At 51.4% G+C, this 17,720-nt stretch overlaps 7 protein-coding genes across 7 annotated transcripts; 3 read left to right on the top strand and 4 right to left on the bottom strand.

Moving 5' to 3' along the window:
- Positions 1-51: 51 nt before the first annotated feature.
- On the top strand, positions 52-1,890 carry IAR55_002586 (uncharacterized protein; the record flags this gene model as incomplete). The annotated part of the gene is made up of 8 exons (XM_066945699.1): positions 52-216; positions 314-538; positions 663-754; positions 836-981; positions 1,063-1,139; positions 1,215-1,349; positions 1,468-1,761; positions 1,825-1,890. The coding sequence occupies 8 exons, from the start codon at positions 52-54 to the stop codon at positions 1,888-1,890; spliced, it is 1,200 nt and encodes a 399-aa protein (XP_066804388.1).
- A 206-nt stretch (positions 1,891-2,096) lies between these two features.
- Positions 2,097-3,380, bottom strand: IAR55_002585 (uncharacterized protein; the record flags this gene model as incomplete). The annotated part of the gene is made up of 5 exons (XM_066945698.1): positions 2,097-2,207; positions 2,275-2,644; positions 2,789-2,885; positions 2,965-3,202; positions 3,324-3,380. 5 exons carry the CDS (start codon positions 3,378-3,380, stop codon positions 2,097-2,099), a joined length of 873 nt encoding a protein of 290 aa, XP_066804387.1.
- A 903-nt stretch (positions 3,381-4,283) lies between these two features.
- Positions 4,284-5,646, bottom strand: IAR55_002584 (uncharacterized protein; the record flags this gene model as incomplete). Its single annotated transcript, XM_066945697.1, has 4 exons — positions 4,284-4,771; positions 4,902-5,187; positions 5,269-5,440; positions 5,507-5,646. The coding sequence occupies 4 exons, from the start codon at positions 5,644-5,646 to the stop codon at positions 4,284-4,286; spliced, it is 1,086 nt and encodes a 361-aa protein (XP_066804386.1).
- A 381-nt stretch (positions 5,647-6,027) lies between these two features.
- On the top strand, positions 6,028-8,214 carry IAR55_002583 (uncharacterized protein; the record flags this gene model as incomplete). Its single annotated transcript, XM_066945696.1, has 15 exons — positions 6,028-6,075; positions 6,143-6,196; positions 6,261-6,316; positions 6,378-6,408; positions 6,493-6,601; positions 6,671-6,872; positions 6,941-6,955; positions 7,011-7,075; positions 7,138-7,232; positions 7,304-7,482; positions 7,551-7,614; positions 7,669-7,737; positions 7,807-7,900; positions 7,961-8,039; positions 8,115-8,214. The coding sequence occupies 15 exons, from the start codon at positions 6,028-6,030 to the stop codon at positions 8,212-8,214; spliced, it is 1,260 nt and encodes a 419-aa protein (XP_066804385.1).
- Positions 8,215-8,510: 296 nt separating this feature from the next.
- IAR55_002582 (uncharacterized protein) lies at positions 8,511-11,795 on the bottom strand (the record flags this gene model as incomplete). Its single annotated transcript, XM_066945695.1, has 15 exons — positions 8,511-8,986; positions 9,099-9,252; positions 9,315-9,453; positions 9,513-9,537; positions 9,599-9,640; positions 9,706-9,822; positions 9,886-10,025; positions 10,089-10,238; positions 10,293-10,353; positions 10,413-10,466; positions 10,521-10,642; positions 10,701-10,763; positions 10,837-11,416; positions 11,492-11,595; positions 11,698-11,795. 15 exons carry the CDS (start codon positions 11,793-11,795, stop codon positions 8,511-8,513), a joined length of 2,325 nt encoding a protein of 774 aa, XP_066804384.1.
- Positions 11,796-12,236: 441 nt separating this feature from the next.
- On the bottom strand, positions 12,237-14,354 carry IAR55_002581 (uncharacterized protein; the record flags this gene model as incomplete). The annotated part of the gene is made up of 7 exons (XM_066945694.1): positions 12,237-12,723; positions 12,793-12,989; positions 13,058-13,253; positions 13,319-13,724; positions 13,802-14,008; positions 14,080-14,262; positions 14,336-14,354. 7 exons carry the CDS (start codon positions 14,352-14,354, stop codon positions 12,237-12,239), a joined length of 1,695 nt encoding a protein of 564 aa, XP_066804383.1.
- Positions 14,355-15,468: 1,114 nt separating this feature from the next.
- On the top strand, positions 15,469-17,631 carry IAR55_002580 (uncharacterized protein; the record flags this gene model as incomplete). The annotated part of the gene is made up of 8 exons (XM_066945693.1): positions 15,469-15,664; positions 15,715-15,923; positions 15,993-16,075; positions 16,154-16,347; positions 16,414-16,701; positions 16,777-16,892; positions 16,957-17,195; positions 17,271-17,631. 8 exons carry the CDS (start codon positions 15,469-15,471, stop codon positions 17,629-17,631), a joined length of 1,686 nt encoding a protein of 561 aa, XP_066804382.1.
- Positions 17,632-17,720: the final 89 nt, after the last annotated feature.

Here is a 17,720-nt window from a genome sequence, read left to right as displayed (position 1 = left end):
AAAGTGCTCTTCTCATCACTGTATACCGCACTCATCGAGCAAAATCGCATCATGGTCAACGTCACTGAGCCTTCCCACTTCACCTACAAGCCGATCCCTGTGGCATCCAATGCCAACCCTCTCTACTTTGAGGATTTCGGCAGACAGGTAGAAGGGTTCGATCCGTCGAGATCAACCCCCGAACAGATGGAGGAGATCATTAACATGCTTTACAAGGTGGGTCTTTTCAACTCTACTGGGTATTTGAGGTAGCTCGACAAGGTTTCTCGAAGGAAGGAGAAGGCTGATCAGTGTCTTTTCACTCATGACGCAGCACTCGATCTTGCTTTTCAAGAACTTGAAACTCACCCCGAAACAACAATTCGAGATGACTCACGCCTTCGAACCCCAAGCGAACAACTACGGGCACGGGAACAACAAGACTGGGAATACGAAATCGTCCATCCTCCATCCGGATCTCAAGACGATCCCGCACCAGCCGCAGGTCCAGTTGATCGGGAATGGCAAGGTGCAGGGTGTTTATGAGGGTTTGGATAGTGTGAGTCGTGCGGGCGGCGAAAGTGGAATCATCTTCTGCTTTTCTGATCAACGTTTTCTGCTTCTCGATCTGGAAAGTAGGCGACATATTGTCCAAGTGCTGATATCGTATCTCTTTTACCCAGCCCCAACTCAAACACCCCCATCACAAGACATTCCACAAGGAAATCGTTTCCGATGAGGATGAAGAGAAGGGTGTCACTCGATTCTACAGGTGGTGAGTGAGCGGTCTTCCCTCCTTTTCAGCCATCGCATGCCTCAAGTGTCAGGCTGACTCTATCCGCCCCGCTCTCTTTAGGCACATCGATGCGGCGCTTTACAACCTCTCTCCGCCCAAGGTAACGACTCTCTACGCTGTCAAGGTCCCTGCCGGTGAACTCCAGACTTGTCGATACGACGATGGAACGGGCGACGAGCTTCAGGTCTCACTGGGAGGTACTGCTTGTGAGTGTCGCCGACGGATCGATCGATCGATTGATCCGGACCGGACCGGCTGAGATGGAGTGGACTGACGTCTTGTGATAGTCGTAAGCGGGAAGAACATGTTCGATGTGCTTCCGGATGAACTCAAGTCATTGGCGGTCCGAACCACCGTCGAATACGTGAGTCGATCCTCACTCCTTACCTGCAACGCACGTTCCCCTTGCTGACCTCCGTGATTCTTCCCTTTCTGACAGGCCCCTCACCCTTACGTGTGGATGTCAAAGGCCCATGCGATGTCGACTGGACTTGGGATCGAGTCTGAAGGGTTGGAGATGGATCTTGAGGATCTGCCAGAGTGGGAGGAGAGCAAGGTCAAGAAACTGCCGATGGTGAGTGGGAGAGGATCTGCCTTTTGTCATGGCTTCGTATGCGATACAATTACCATTTCCTTCTCGATCTTCGTCCTACACCCATTTGTTGCTGACACCGTCTTCTCCCACCTCGCAGTGCTGGAAGAACCCCGTTACCGGCTCGCTCCACCTCCAAGTCCACCCTTGTGGAGCTTACAAACTCCACATCGCTCCCGAACCCTCGGCGGCTCTCTATCCAGCAGGAGGAGTCGTGACCGATCTCAAAACCGTTCGAGATACTTTATACAAGATCCAGAGACCGGGTATCGCGCCGCCCTTGGTCTATTCGCAAGATTGGGAAGAGGGAGATCTCGTCATCTTCCATAACCAAGGCCTGTTGCATTCCGTCATGGGAGCATTCACTCCCGATCAACTGAGGATGTTCCACCAGGTGAGAATCATTGCATCTCGGCCTTGCGATCCTGATCAGCGCTGACCTAGTCTGATATGACAGTGTAATCTCGCTGCGTCGGAGGATCCTGTTGGACCGGATGCGGAGGATATCACCAAGTATGCTTGAGGATCAGGATTGGGAATTTGTTTGGGTCTGCGTCCGGTGAAGCACTTCGTCATTTGTATGTTATGTATGATCTGCCTTGTGTGATGGATGATTCGATTGTCTATTGTTGTGCAGGACTTTGACAAGCTGTTGCATCCCCTCATGTTGTATTTTACTTCATTGACGTCCACCCCGCAGTCCACAACGAGTCCTGCTACTGTCGATGACTAAGCAGAGGGCGCATACTCGGTCTTCAACCACTCGCTCAAGCTCTTGACAAAAGGAAATTCCTTCTTGGTCTCTTCCGCGTCCGCTTCCCAAGGGAAAGCGTTCATGAACTGTTGGCCAGAACGACGACATGTCAGGCTGGACAATCCCATTCGTCCCAAGATGCACTACACATACCTGGAAGACGCCAAGCAGAGGAGCAGGGATATTCTCCTCGTTATCTTTCTCGAACTTGATCCCGTTCTTCTTCAAAACGTCAAATGTCTCTCCTTTCGACAATGAACTACCTGCGATACTAAATACTTTCTTCACGTACTTATCGGTAGGTTCGAGAAGGACAGTAGCGGCGATCCTACCGATATCAGAAGAGGAGATCATCTTGAGCTTTGTCTCGTTGTCTAAGATGGAATATACGCCTTTGGCCCAGGGGTAATCCATCATGGAGATGAAGAGGTTCTCGTAGAATGCGGGGGGACGGATGACTGTCCATCCAAGAGTGGTGGGGAGAGTGGCGAGATGGAGTTCGATCTGTCGTTTGGTCTCAAAGCTACAGTAGAAGAAAGCGAATGGGGTTAGCGGTACGACCAGTGACCGAAGGGAGAAGAACCGAGAGGTTGGCCGGCCAGATGACAAAGTGTGATGACGATAGGCGCCCATGAGGTAAGATGTTACTGTATTGTATTGTACGTACAAAGGAAGGCCGCTGTGGGCTAATCCGCTCATATCACCCGAAGTGAACACGAATCGATTCACACCATATTTGACAGCGAGGTCGCCCAGCAATTTACCTGCAATACAATCACCTCAGGGCGGTCAGCCATAACCGGCGTTTCATTACAGCTGGCATCACTCCATGACCGGACTCACCCTGTTCGACCTCGTCGGGAATGAACGTCTCCTGGATCGAGAAGACCCCATGGAAGGGTCCGTCCTCCTGGAAAATCTCTTCGACCTCTGTAGGATTGCTCAAGTTGCCTTTGACTAGAGTCACGTTGGGGTTTTTGGCGACCACGGCTTGAGCTTTCGCCGAGGTCGGATCACGGGTCAGTCCGACGATTTGGACGGGGTTGGCGGTAGCAGAATTGGCGTTGTGTTCCGCGATTGCCTAGCGAGTAGTGTGGGTGTCGGTCAGTGAGTCAAAAGAAGACAATGAAACGCGTCATGCATGGTTGACACAACTACGGTAAGTTGGACATGTGAGAGGTGAGGGATACTCTTGTGCTTACCCTGACAATGGCCCCCCCCTGTTTGCCTGTAGCACCAGCGACGAAGATCCTTGTCATCTTCGCTGAAGTACGATGGTATATGAAAGATCGTTTGACGAAGCGATGTGAACATGAGGAGAGGCAACGAATGGAACAAAGAGTCTTGCTTTCTGCTCACTGTATATACATACACCCACAAATCAAAAAGGGGAGTCTTCAATCGATAATGATAAAACCTTGACCCAATCGCGCGGAACCTCCGAGATGTTTTGGGCACCACTGCTCATGGTCAGGAAGGAAGGGTCCATCTCGGTCTCAGCCTCCGCGTCCTCTCCTCCTGTGCTTGGCTGTTCCCGACGGCCACGGACCAAGGTGAGGCCGATGACCCGCAGTGCACTGTCATGCACGGCAGAGCGGAGGGGAACGGATGGGCATGTGTGACAAAGCCCGACGGTGATGGGCCGATGATTAGTTATCTCATTTAAGAATGCGTCATTCGATGGTCAAACTCGTGCCCGACAAAAGAAAACGGGGAGTTGGTCAACAGCCGGAAAGAGCATGGTCATCAGGCTCTTTCTGGGATTCGCTTCATCACCTTGTGCGGCGGTCGTGCATGCTCAGCAGAGTGATTGATCGCTGAAAGTTGTCATTTCCAATTGTCATCCCGCTTCGCAGGTTCACGCGTGTCCCTCAGATCCTTCCGAGGACTGTCCGTTCTTCCTCTTCTGATGTGTACCTCTGCTTGGTTGTTGACGGTGCTGATACAATACATGTCTGTCTCGAAAGGCATATTTCACTTTGGCAAAGAATTCCTTTTTGGTTGTCAGGTCTTCAGAGCAGACCTGCTTTCGTACAACATCTCAGTAACTTGTGGGATGCACCTGGTTGCTCCACGGGCCAGACGGTTCTCGGGTTCTACATCATGGGCAAGTACATGACACGATCATCGTTACATCTTGGCATCACATGTAGTTTCGAAGCCTATATCCACAGCGGTACGACCGCTTTTTCTATGTCTTCCAACTTCGCTACTTCCTTCAATTGCAACCCGTCCTCTCCAACCCTTTCAAACACCTTCAATCCCCCGTGATCCCTCCCCAACACGGCCACATATCTCGCACCTTGATCATCTCCACTCACACCCCTCAGATGTCTTCCGATCCCAGCGTACCATCCTTCTTTCGTACGTTCCACTTCTGCCCCGTCAGTGCCTGAGACCGCAAACAAAGCGAGTGTGTCGGTATCGGAAGATGGTGAGTCTCGATTGGAGGCAATGAGCATCAGTGGACCGTCTGGACGGATGGATGGGAGAAGGACGATCTCGGCTCCGCCGGTCTCTCGTGGTGATCCGTTGTCCGAGGCAGGGAGCATGGAGAATCTCTTGATCAGTTCCGATGGTCCGCCCTCAGGGGGAAGGGTATGGACAGTGAGCTGGGAAGAGATTTCGTTAAGCACATAGATGTGCGTGCCTATGAAAGTGTGTATGAATGTCAGCGTCAGCCTTATTTATCTGTGGGACCAAGAGGATTCGATCATCCTTGAAGCGCCCGGAAGGGGTCACCTTTGTCAAATGACAAGAGAACCGTTGGATGTACCCACCATTGGGATGCACAACAGCATGTCTCGGTCCATCCCCATCTTCCAGTCCAGAAACCTCACCAAACAACTCGAACCCCTTCTTCAACCTCCAAACCTTGTTCGACCCGAGATCAGGAGCTATGATCTCGTCCCTGTGAACGATGATCTGGTGGACGTGAGGCGCTTCTTGACGATGGTGTTTGAGTGCGGAGTAAGGTGGCGAGTAGATGAGCTCGGGAGTTGGCTCGGATAGGGTGAATAGACCTTGTTCGTTGAGGGGGAGAACGGAGATGTTCCCGCTGTTGTACTGATCACGTATAGCAATCAGCTTTTTGGATACTGTATGGGTGGCAGGCAGCCCAGTCGAAGGAGAGGACGATACACTCACGTGTGCCATGAAAATCTCTGAACCGTCTTCAAGGACTGCGAGATGTGTCGGTCCTCTTCCACCAGTGGAAGCTTGTCCCAACAGTGCTAGTCCACCTTGATCGTCGATCAACTTGTACGCAAAGACCTTTCCTTCCACATGTCCGTTCGCATAGATGATATCCTTGTGTTTGCTACCACAAATGTATTCATATAAAAGTAAGATCGGGTCGTATTGTCATATGATGTTTACGACTTACGGATGACGAGTCAACCAACTGGGATGTGGATTGGTGGGGGTTGTTTTACCCTTTGTCAAGGTACATGCTTCAGCATCGAAGATAGCGGAATGGATGTAGTTGTCATGAGTGCCCAGCAAGATCAAGTGCTTCGAGGTCATTTCTGCACTGCACGTTCGATGATCGATGAGTAGGCTGTCACAGCGGTGTCCAAGCATGAGATGATATGCATACACACCAACTCCTTGTTCTGTGAGCATACGAGGACTACAGCCAATTGATGTTCTAAATATATAACCTGTACGGAGACAGGGAATGGGCCCGGGACGAGATCCGGTTCAGGAGGGGATAGACCGGAGACCGGCTGACACCGGGCCGGATCGGCATCACACGTAACGACGAGACAGACACCATACAACAAAAAGGTCTCCTTCTTCACTTTCATTATCGTTCTGTCTTGCTCTACATCCGACCCTCTCATCTCGAATCACTACTAAACTCTTCATAACCTTCACTGCTCATACACAAGACACATAACCAACATGTCCACCGAGAGCTTCCCTCCTATCGCCGTGGGCCTCATGGGCACTGTGAGTCGAGCTCGTGTCGCAGAGCTGCAGCTCGTCCTTCCCGCTGATCATACGTCCTTCCGGTCAGGGCGAGTACACCACCGGTATCACCCCGTCTGGCCAATCAAAGTCTGACAAGAAGGTCAGCTGGTGTCGATCAGATCGCCCAAGGCGTAAGACACTGATCAGGCGTTCTCCTCCCGCAGATTGGTGTCGTTGGTATCACCATGTTCGATCTTCGACGACGAGGCAAGGTTTCCGAGTGAGCCGGGTCGTACTTTATCGATGATCAGTTCCAGAGACTGACTGTGCATACACTATAGGATCGTCATGGCCGGTACCAACGGTGGCAAAGTGAGCTTTCTCGCATCAACAGCCCCCTGGACAGCAAGGCTGTGGACAGCAAAGCTAACGAGTATGTCTTCCTCGTCATTGCAGTTCCCCGAGATCAAGGAGCATTTCCAGAAGAACATCGGGGACGTTTACAAGGGACTTGACCTGTCCTTCCGAGGGTTCCCAGAGACCAGCATCCGTGATGCCGAAGCTTGTATGTTTGTTCATCTCGAACTGTAAAAGAGGCGGTTTTGTGCGCTGCTGACATTATACGACCGAACAGACAAGTCCGCTCTTCGAGCTTTACCAAAGGGATCAGCCGTCATCATTTTCACTCCCGACAGCACCCACTTCCCAATCGCCTCCGAGGCCCTCAACCTCGGTCATCACGTCATGGTCACCAAGCCCGCTACTCAAAAGTTGGAGGACCACCAAAAGTTGATCGAGCTGGCTGAGGAGAAGGGTCTCGTCTGTTTCGTCGAGCAGTGAGTGGATAGCTCTCTCGACCCTCATTTGCGCAAAGACATCAGGCTGATGCATGTACTTTTCATAGCCACAAGCGATTCGAGTGAGCTTAAAAAAACTTTCGTTGCTCAAAACAACAATCAGCTGACATGTCGTAGCCCTGCATACAACGATGCTCGAGCTCGGGCTCAGAAGCTCGGAGACTTCAATTTCTACTGTTCTTGTATGTTCATACTTCCGTTCTGGCAGCGAGTCGAGCTAAGACCTCCCTCCTTGGATCCATAGACATGTCCCAACCCAAGTTCCAACTCGAGACCTTCAAATCATGGGCGGGTATCGATTCGGACATTTCATACTACCTCAACTCGCACCATATCGACGTGAGTCTGCCCACTCCTCGCTCTGCGTGCGCCAATGAGCTCTAATTGTCGGGACTGACGTGAAAACTCAGATCCACTGCTGGATCGTCGAGGGCCGATACAGACCTACAAAGGTGACAGCATCCGCTACTACCGGTATTGCAACTTCTATGGGATGTGACCCCAAGACAGAAGACACCATCACCCTTTTGGTCGACTGGGAGAACATCCAGACTCCCACTCAGAGAGGTACAGCCGTGTACACCGCGTCGTAAGTCATCCAGCATTCTTCTTTCTGATCTGGAAAGATCGCCTGCTGATGGTCGAGGAATCCGGTAGTTGGGCGGCACCTTTGAAAGCTGGTGTTCACAGCGAACAGAGATTCCACTACATGGCATCCAAAGTGAGCCCTCTATCTCCGTGACAAACGAGGTAACGCTGACAGAGCCTCTCACAGGGTGAGGTCCGAGTCGACCAAGCTCACAGAGGGTACAACATTGTCGAGGACGACATTGGCAAGCTTGACGTGAGTTGATATACACCAATCCACATTTCCGTATAGTTGTGCTGATATCCCGTTCATATCACTTTGCAGTACAATCCATTCTACGTCAAATACAGTCCCGACGAGAACGGTTACTTTGACGGTCAACGGGGTTACGGTTACTCTTCCTTGGAGAAGTTCATTGGTGAGTGAACACCGTCTCAGGTCCCGCGGATGTCTGTTGACACCATATCCGCCGGACCAGACGCCGCTCAATCCGTCTCTGCTGGTAAGACCACAGCATCAGATTACGACGGTAAAGGTCTTCCCACCATCAAGGCGACGTGAGTGATGGATCAGTCAGCACTTTTGCTTGTCAAGGTCGATACACTCATACAGTGCTTTTCTGTGCCACGTAGTATCCTCACCACTGCGATCATCCATGCTGGACGTATCTCCTTGGACGAGAAGCGAAGTGTGGGAATCACCGAGGAAGGAGGAAAGTACAAGCTTGTCTAGAAAGTGGCTCAGGATAAGAGATACAGTAGTCATATAACTTATACAGTACGAAGCACGGAATATGCATTGACGATCGTAGAAACGGTATAGTCTATCGCCGCTCGAGATATGTCGAATCATTGTCCCCTGGAGTAAGCCGGATTGTGATTGTCATATGGTGCGTGATGTGTTTCTGCTTGAGCAGTGTGCAAGTTGTCGATGTTTGAGACGTTTTGCGATTGCAATCGCGGCTCCCCTCCCATTTCTGTAGGGCAATACCGAAAATCGACCATCAGTACATATAGTAGCTTTCGTGGTCACAGGGCGGGGAGGATCTCACCTAAAGCCGGGAAGTCCAGCCATGATAAGAAACTCGTTTGTCCACTGGGTCCGAAAGACGACGTATCATGAGCCGAAAAGGTCACACTCCCCACAGCCAGATCCCAGCCTCCAGGGTTCGTCGATCCCATCGTGCCACCTTGATCTTGATGAGGAGGATCCCATGTCATGTGGGAAGGAACCTGGTTCAATAATCGTTCTGCGGCGAAGAGATCAAAATCAAACGGACTTTGACCCTGACCCTGGCCACCACCACCGGTCATCGTCGTGGATGTCGGCATCGGGTGAGAAGTTTGATTGTAAGTCGTCGGATGCACCGCCGTTGACGGTGCTGTACGAGGTTCTCCCCACGTTTGTCTGGGAGATGTCGGACGAGTTTCGGGAGGGAACACGGAACGTGTACGCGCTTTGTTGATCACATAGCGCAGTCGTTGCGCAAAGTGTAAACCGGGGACTGGAAATTGGCCTCGATCAGTACCCGGGTGTTACGATTGTAACGAGACAAGAAGACAGAAAATCTCTCCAAGAATCACCCGAAACAACACGGTTGACCAGGTAATACTCACATTGGGCCAAAACATCGGCGAGTTGTGTCAAGTCTTTCGCCGTTCTTCGCATGTCTACGGCGTCGGGGAACAAGCTGGCGAGACGGATATAGATCCGACAGACACTGGCGAGAGCGACGTGGGAGTAGTGATTGGCATGTAGTAATTTATCTTTCTGCATGGGATGGCAGCACTTTCAGCGCTGAAGACATCGGGCTGGTTATATCGACCGCGCACCTCTGTGGACAGAATCCGACCGGCAATCAAACGGGCGTTGTCCAAACTGGCAAGTATCCAACGTCGTCGATAAGGGGGTATCTTGTCGACATCGCTGGGACCTCTGATATCTCGGAGCAGACAAGAATTGGACAGAACTCTGCGAAGGGCATTAGCAAACCCTTCTTCGTTACAGTAAGTAGAGTTGATCGGACGTACGTGCCGAAACACCGCTGCGTAGTCACTGTGTATGTAGCCTTGTCATCAGTATACAATCAATCTGTTGTGGCTGATTCAACACCTACGATCTGAAACCAGAATATCCTCTTGGGGCACGCCCCGGCGCACTGTCATGCATGAAGAGACATTGAGCTCAATCTACAACGCTTGGACAGACAAAGGAGACACTCACAGTAGTACTGCTGCCACCGGATCTCCCAAGCCTGCGCTCCCTCATTGAATATCTGCAGAGCCCTGTCCAGATCTTGCAGGCCCTCCTGTTCACCGATGAAGATCTTATGCAGGGGCACTGTATGTTGGGAGAGATGGTTGGTTCACAAGATACAAGGTATGCATGGGTGAACGGACTCACGGCGTAAGAGCAGCAACTCACATGCCGCGATGATACGACTGTCTGATGGGAGTCCGGAAGGATGGTTCAATAACGCGTGGGAGTGGGTGAGTACATCATACTCGTTGACCCCCAACGGTCTACCGAAATTGTATGCCATCCTGGACAAAAGCCTGTTAAGGAATCGCCTCCCTCCCTTTTTGACTTGAATGATGACCACTCACTCGATGGCCATCTTCGCGACTAACAACCATAACCTCGCTCCAACAACTAAAGACTTTGAGGAAACCTGTTCAGACGGAGTCATACCTTCGCCCCAAGCGTCCCATCTTTCCGCCAGGCGTGGCAGACACTTGTACAGTTCCATGTCGAAGCTGAACTCTGTCGTTAGTGGTCGTCTTGAAGAACGAGGATAAGCTGATCCTCACGCAATGCTAATCGCATGACTGCCAGGTCTCCAACCAGTGTCTCCCCATGATGCCAATATGACTGGTGGTAAACGCTCAGTCTTGCAGTCCTACTGTGGGAACACTGCCCTTTCGACTCACTCATCGCTTGCAGCGCCTCAATACTGGCGATAGGAGAGAACAAAGTAGTCTTGCCTGCGAACATATGTCAGCTAAGGCCCCTGCAATGGTCAGATACGAGGATCTCACCGATATTTTCCGCATGCTCCCGCAGACGTCTTTGTAATTCGCTTTCTGGTTTGCCGGCATCCTGAATCCTCTTGCCCACGAAGAGGATGGCAGCGATGGAGAATGGAGAGCGACGACGGAGGCTACGACACCGTCAGTCTTGTGATTGAGTCAATCGATATTGATCGAGGATACGCTTACCTTTGCCAGGTGTCTTGAGATGGATCGTAGACCGGCATGAACGAGTGCGCTCCCTGGAAGAACCTATATCGGAACCGATCAATCAGGTCAAGCTAAAGAAGAGGAGATATGAATGCGTATCCAACAGTACACTCACAGGTCGAACAGTTCTTTACCCTGCACCTCATCACACAGACCCAGATCCACTGGATCAGATAGAGATCTCCTCGTCGTCCCTCTCTGCAGCACAGCAGCTCTCGTCGAGCTTCTCTTTCTCTTCCTGCCCATCAAGTTCACTTCTCTGAGATCATCAGGCTGCTCCGAATGGGATGATGAGTTGCTTTCACGTTCACGATGAGACAAGTGACCGTCCGCGCGTAATCTTGCACTTTCCTCTTTCCGCAACATGTCCCTCATCAACGATAGACCTCCTTCTTCCCCTGATCCATCTGCCCCTTCCCCAGTACTGGATTCTCCGGATCCCTCCTCGTCCGATAGTCGGTATCCGGAATGCGATGTCGATGATGGTTGGGGTCGTGGCCGAACTTGATTTACAGGGTTGGTGACACTCAGAGGTACATGAATGGTCGACGTGGTCGAGGCGGTAGTATTGTTGGTGTGTATCTGCTGGACCCATTGTTCGAGCGAACGGATCTGTTCTAGCGATGATTCTGTATTGGGCAGGGAGAGCGAGTGGGATGTGTTTTCTGCAGGTGCGGGACGAACCGGTATTGTTGCTGATTGGCGGGAGGTTGGTGAGCAAAGACAACGTCACGGCTTGACTAGAAGATACTTGCCTTCACGTAACGGACTGACAGCAGGAAGACCGGCAGCGACCACCCTTTGTAAAAGATGCGTCACGTTCTGTAGACTGTTCTGGACCTGTTGCATCTGAGTCTCGAGTGCCACCACTTTGCTGTCAGTCGGGACATCACAAGCTCCTTCGTCAGCGACCATAATGAGCACAACGAGACGGTTGTCGCAATCGGAGTGGTCTTGATCAACGACCACCACTCACTTTTTCACACCTCGACTAGGACGAGGTTTCCTCTTCCGACCTGGAGGTAAAGGTTCGTTGGCCGAGCTCCTCTCGTCGTCGTTGCTGGGTGAGGCCATCGTGGAGACGGAGCGCACGTCTGTTTGCAGCTACCTTGAACAGAAAGGGAACGACTAGAGAGCTGATATGGGCGTTCTGGACCGACATGTCAGTGACACGCAACAGGCATTCGAAATGACAATAGCTGACGTCTCTTTCGGACCCGGATACAAAATGACAGCACAGTTAGCTAACATGGGAGATCTGTTCACGTGATGGTTCGCATTATGCGATTAACCGGCTCCCTCGTCTCAGGGTACAAACGACAAAGTAACAACAACGGCGGCAACAACGGCAACGATGGCACCGACGATGATCCTAATGAACTTGAGACGATGCATGGAGATTTGGAGGAGTTTGGTGTGTGCTATCATAGTGGTTAAACTTCAGGAGCAAAGTCGTTCACATATATTTTCTATCTACGTCTTGTATCGAACTGCTCAAATGAGACTAAATCACAATCACTCGGCTTTGAGCCATGCTGTCGTCTCTCCTGGCAGCTTCCCATCATCCAGCTTGTCCAGCGTCGAGCTGACAAGCACCTTGCCTTTGGGCAGAGTCACCGCTGTCTTGCCCGCATTCATAATAATCTCCCAGCCATCCGGTCGCTTATAATGGACGACATTTTCTCCTGTACCGTCTACCCACTCCAGTTCCTCTTTGGTCTGGAGTTGTTTTCTGAGACGTAATGCCTGTCGATACAGGTTGAGTGTGCTTTTCCCATCTTTATCTTCAACGTCAACGGCGTAGTCTTCGAACCAGTCGGGTTGAGGGAGATGAGGGAGTGCGCCTGAACCATAACCAAAGTTCTTGGAAGAAGCTTCCCAGGGGAGAGGAACTCGACAACCGTCTCGACCAATCTCTCTGCCGGCCGTACGGAAGAATGTAGGATCCTGTCTTTCATTGTCGGGAATATCGACGACTTCAGGTAGACCAAGTTCTTCTCCCCTAGATAGCCGAACAGATAATTCACTGTCAGCGAATGACCATTGGCATCTCGCATGTTCTCCCACTCACTGATAGATGTAAGTCGAACCTGGAAGACCCAAGATCATCAACGTTGCTGCTCGAGCCCTCTTCAGTCCACTCTCAACGTCCGGCTTGGGGTCCTGGAACTTGTTCACGAGCCATTTGTTCGTGGCTTCGATGACCAAAGGGTGATTACGATTGTCCGCGACTTTGGGCATCGCGAATCGAGAAGCGTGTCGGATCACCTGCGAATCAACCAACCATAAGGTATCAGCATCACTAGGTCTCAATCACGGGGAAAATCAACACCCACATCGTGGTTCGATAAGACCCAGGTGGTACTGGAGCCAGTGATGGCGCTACCTTTCAAAGAGTGCTTGATACATCTCCTGTACTCGTCTGCGTCATAGTTGCACAGAAGAATGTCGAACGAGAAGGCTTGGCCGAGACCATCCGAGGAGGCGTAAAGATGCTTTCGATCTGGAGCCACCCAGCATTCGGCTACGGCACTGTCCATGGCGATTCGTAAGCCGGAGATGACCATCTATAAGCAGATGGAGGATTCTGGACTCACATCAAAGGCGGATCGTACTCGTTGAAGACCTTCCTCCAAGACCTGTAGACATCATGTACTTCGTCCCTATCCAGAAGAGGATGAATGAGATGCCCATTTCCATTTGACAACTTCTTATGCGTCAACTTGGTCAATTCTTCCCAGCTAGGCAAGTCATCACTCATGTCCTTGGTGAGAGCGTCGGCGACGTCGATCCTGAACCCTGCTACGCCTCGATCACCCCAGAACCGCAAGGTCTCGATGAAATCCGCTCTGACCTCGGGATGATCCCAGTTCCAATCGGGTTGGGATGAATCGAACATGTGAAAATACCACTGTCCGTCATTGGTACCGGAAGGAGACCAAGATGGACCCCCAAATTTGCTCTTCCAGTCGGTAGGAGGCTGATCTTTGTTGGGTCCAAGACCTTAATGACCAACCCAATACGGCTTTGATCAGCTGCACGCTCTTCATGGGAAGACGAGAATCGGTGCCGGAACTCACCATCTCGGAAGATGAACTTTTCCCTTTCCTTAGATCCCTTTCCGGCTTTGAGCGCAGCTTGGAACCACTCGTGATCGTCGCTCGAATGGTTGGGCACAATGTCCACCATCACTTTGATCCCCACGCTCTTCAATGCGCCTAGCATCTCGTCGAACTCCTCGAGGGTGCCGATTCTCGGGTCGACATTCCGATAGTCGGCCACGTCGTCTGATGGAGTTATACATCCCCTCAGTCAACGATCTCACAAGAAGTGCAAAGACTCAAGATCAGACACTCACAACCACCATCCTTTAATGCTGAAGGATAGAACGGACTCAGCCAGGCCGCATCCACGCCCAAAGCCTCCAAGTAGGGGACTTTTGCAGTGATACCTTTCAAATCGCCGATACCGTCCCCGTTGGCATCGGCAAACGAGCGAGGGTAGATCTGGTAGATGACAGCTTGACGCCACCAGTCGGCATCTGTGACAGGGTCACATCAAATCAAGTCACATCAGCCGAGCATCACTCGACACCGACGGCCGTATCAGCTCACCGGACGTTCGTTGTAGCATCGTGTGATCTATACTCTGGGGAGTGAACAGGAGAGCTTTGGAAGGAGAACGATCCACAGTGTGATTTCGGACGATTCACTTTCTCACTTGATAAAGTATCGTTTCCTTTCACATTCGAATGAATCTCGCTTGACCTCCCGGACCGACAATAGCCGTAGCGCTTTCCTCGCAAGTTTCACGTACAGGCCGAGCAGCTGATGGTATGCATGTATGATCCCGTAAAATGACACCCCCACGCTGATTATCTGACAGGTTCGAGCATGATCTAATCTCAACAAGGGGTCAGATTCGATAAAACGACCAGGTACGCTTTGGTCCCATAACTAGGGCACGATTGGTCATTTGTTCGATGGGGAAGGTGGATCAATATGTTTAGGGGTCGAATTGGCAAATGATGAGTGTCCGACGGGGAGAGGTGCTTCCAAGGATTGCGCTCATGACCGTGGGACAGATGACAAAGTTACCGGTTCACGCAAGGTCACATGGCATGGCATGTAATGTTTAGACTGTTTTTTTGTCGCAACGACTACTGGCTTCGTCGACCATGATGCATGACCTCGAGCTCTCATACCACCTTTGCTTGAATTCCCTTCAGCTGACCTCCCTCAAACCAGAACAGAGTCACAATTGGTCATCTCGTGTCTCTAAATGGCGGTGGCGTTGGTTTAGTCTGTGATCAACGGCACGACAGGGAGCGGCACGTACATGTAACATGATTACTTCCCGCACCGGTATCTTATACCCGCTCCTCGACCCCCCCCCCATTCCAAATTACGACAGATCATGCGGCAAATTCTCACCTCTAAATCAATCACATATTGGTAAATCCTTCATCAAGATGGTTCCTGGAGGGCGGACCGATGCCCCACAGACGCCAAACTTAGAAGGTTCGCCAAGAGTGGACACGGACCCATTACCTCACAGGTCATGAAATCTCTGCGGTTAGCGCCTTCAATCTGGGGATGGAACCCTCTCTCAGTCGGCAGATGAAGGAGGTGCCCCGAAGCTATAAGTTGTAGCCCCGCAGAACCTGATCGACGGAGTCTCCCCCCTTCCACGCTATCCCACTTTCCATCCCACAAGAGTCCTTCTTTCCAACCAATTGCACTATACGATGGAGAGTAAAGTCACCACTGAACAGACGGTTCTTGACCAAGTCCGAGATGAGATCGACGACTATAATGGCGTGGTCGAGTCGGCTCGTGTGGCCGTCGAGGCAGAGCACAACATGACGTTGAAAGAAGCGTTGAAAAGATACCCTCAAGCAGTCGGTTGGTCCGTCTTGCTCTCAGCGGCGATCATCATGGAGGGTGAGTCTATCATATCATCAGACCGTGCAGATCTTACCAGATTTGTGCAGGGTTCGATGTCGTCCTCATCAACAACTTCTACGCCTTGCCCCAGTTCGCCCAGAAATATGGCGTACAGCTCCCAGATGGCAAGTACACCATCACGGCCGCTTGGCAAGCGGGTCTGTCGAACGGTGCTCAGGTCGGTGAGATCATCGGTCTCGCCATCAACGGTTGGGCTTCGGAAAGGTTCGGATATCGGAAGACCATGATCGGTGCTGTGAGTCTGTGGCACGACAAATCAGTCCAAGCTTGCAGAGATCGTTGTTCACTCGCCTCCATCTCGCAGCTCAGCATGATGATCTGCGCCATCTTCATTCCTTTCTTCGCTAAAAATATCCAGACCCTGCTCGCAGGTGAGATCCTCCAAGGGTAAGTGCCTCTCGATACCCATTGTGGTTTCATGGTTTTGCGCGTCGTTCGTGGCTGACTCTGTCCTCATATGTTTAGTATCCCATGGGGTGTCTTCCAGACCTTGACGACCGCTTATGCTGCCGAGATCTCACCTGTCGCACTTCGACCTTACTTGACTGCCTATGTCAACATTTGCTGGGTCATCGGTCAACTGATTGCTTCGGGTGTTCTTCGTGGTGTTCTTGGCTGGGACAGTCAATGGGCCTACCGACTTCCTTTCGCAATGCAATGTGAGTGGAGCACACTGTTTCTTCACCCTTTGAGGTTCGTGCTGACCCAAATTGTTCGGCGCTAAGGGATCTGGCCCGTGCCCATCCTCGTTGGATGTCTGTTCGCTCCCGAGTCTCCTTGGTGGCAAGTGCGAAAAGGATACCTTGCCGAAGCCCGTCGAACCGTCAAGCGACTCAACAGGAATGCATCGGACGAGCAGATCGACGGTTCCGTGGCGCTCATGATCCACACAAACGCCATTGAGAAGACTTTGTCCGCCGGTACCTCGTACTGGGACTGTTTCAGGGGTGTCGACTTGAGGAGAACCGAGATCGCTTCGGGAGCTTGGGCGATTCAAAACCTTTGTGGTTCAGGTGAGTATATTTGGATCTCGCGGACTAGGGGTATCCGACAGAAGCTGATAGAATCTGTCGGGCAACTTGGGTTAGCTTTCATGGGTTACTCGACGTTCTTCCTTGAGCAAGCTGGTCTACCTACAGAACATGCTTTCGACTTGTCAATTGGTCAATATGCCATTGGCATGTGCGGTACAGCCTTTTCTTGGGTAAGTTGTCGGATCACTCACTCTTCTCTATAAATCAATACTTGATCTGACCATAGTCGTGCAGTTCTTGATGAGACACTTTGGTCGACGAACCCTGTATTTGACAGGTCTTGTCGGCATGGTGACACTTCTCGTCGTCATCGGCGGTATGGGCTTCATTTCAGTCTCAAACTCCGGTGCTCAATGGGCTATCGGCGCCCTCCTCCTCTGCTACACCGCTCTTTACGATGGAACGGTTGGACCAGTATGTTATTGTCTCGTCGCCGAGATTTCGTCAACACGACTCAGAGCCAAGACCGTCGTGTGAGTTCACATACCCTCTGCTCCTGATTTTCTCATGACTGAATACAGCTGATGTATTTCCCGTCCTTCCCATAGTATCGCACGTATCGTCTACAACATCTTTGGAATCATCAACGCCGTCATCATGCCGTACTTCCTCAACAGTGGCGAACTCAACTGGGGCGCCAAGACCGGTCTCTTCTGGGCCGGCATGTGTGCCATCTGTCTTCTCTGGACATTCTTCCGAGTCCCCGAACCCAAAGATAGGACCTACGGTGAACTGGACGTCCTGTTCGAGAACAAGGTCTCGGCGAGAAAATTCGCTTCGACCGTCGTGGACCAGTTTGCGGGTCACGGTCAAGGTCAAGCGAGTCCTCAGACAGCTTATGAGAACGAGAAGGAGGAGGTGTCGCAACATCTTGAGGATAAGCCTTCTCATGCCCATTTAGAGTTTTGATCGTTCAAGCGGAATCACAAGTGTAACTCGTGCCAGAAACAGTCAGTGAGGCGGAGTATTCAGTTTCAGTTTTGTTCATGGGCGATCGA

This window comes from Kwoniella newhampshirensis, chromosome 4 (genome assembly GCF_039105145.1).
Source record: "Kwoniella newhampshirensis strain CBS 13917 chromosome 4, whole genome shotgun sequence".
Taxonomy (NCBI): Eukaryota; Fungi; Basidiomycota; class Tremellomycetes; order Tremellales; family Cryptococcaceae; genus Kwoniella; species Kwoniella newhampshirensis.
Note: the sequence above shows the minus strand (reverse complement) of the source record. Positions and strands in the feature narration are given on the sequence as shown.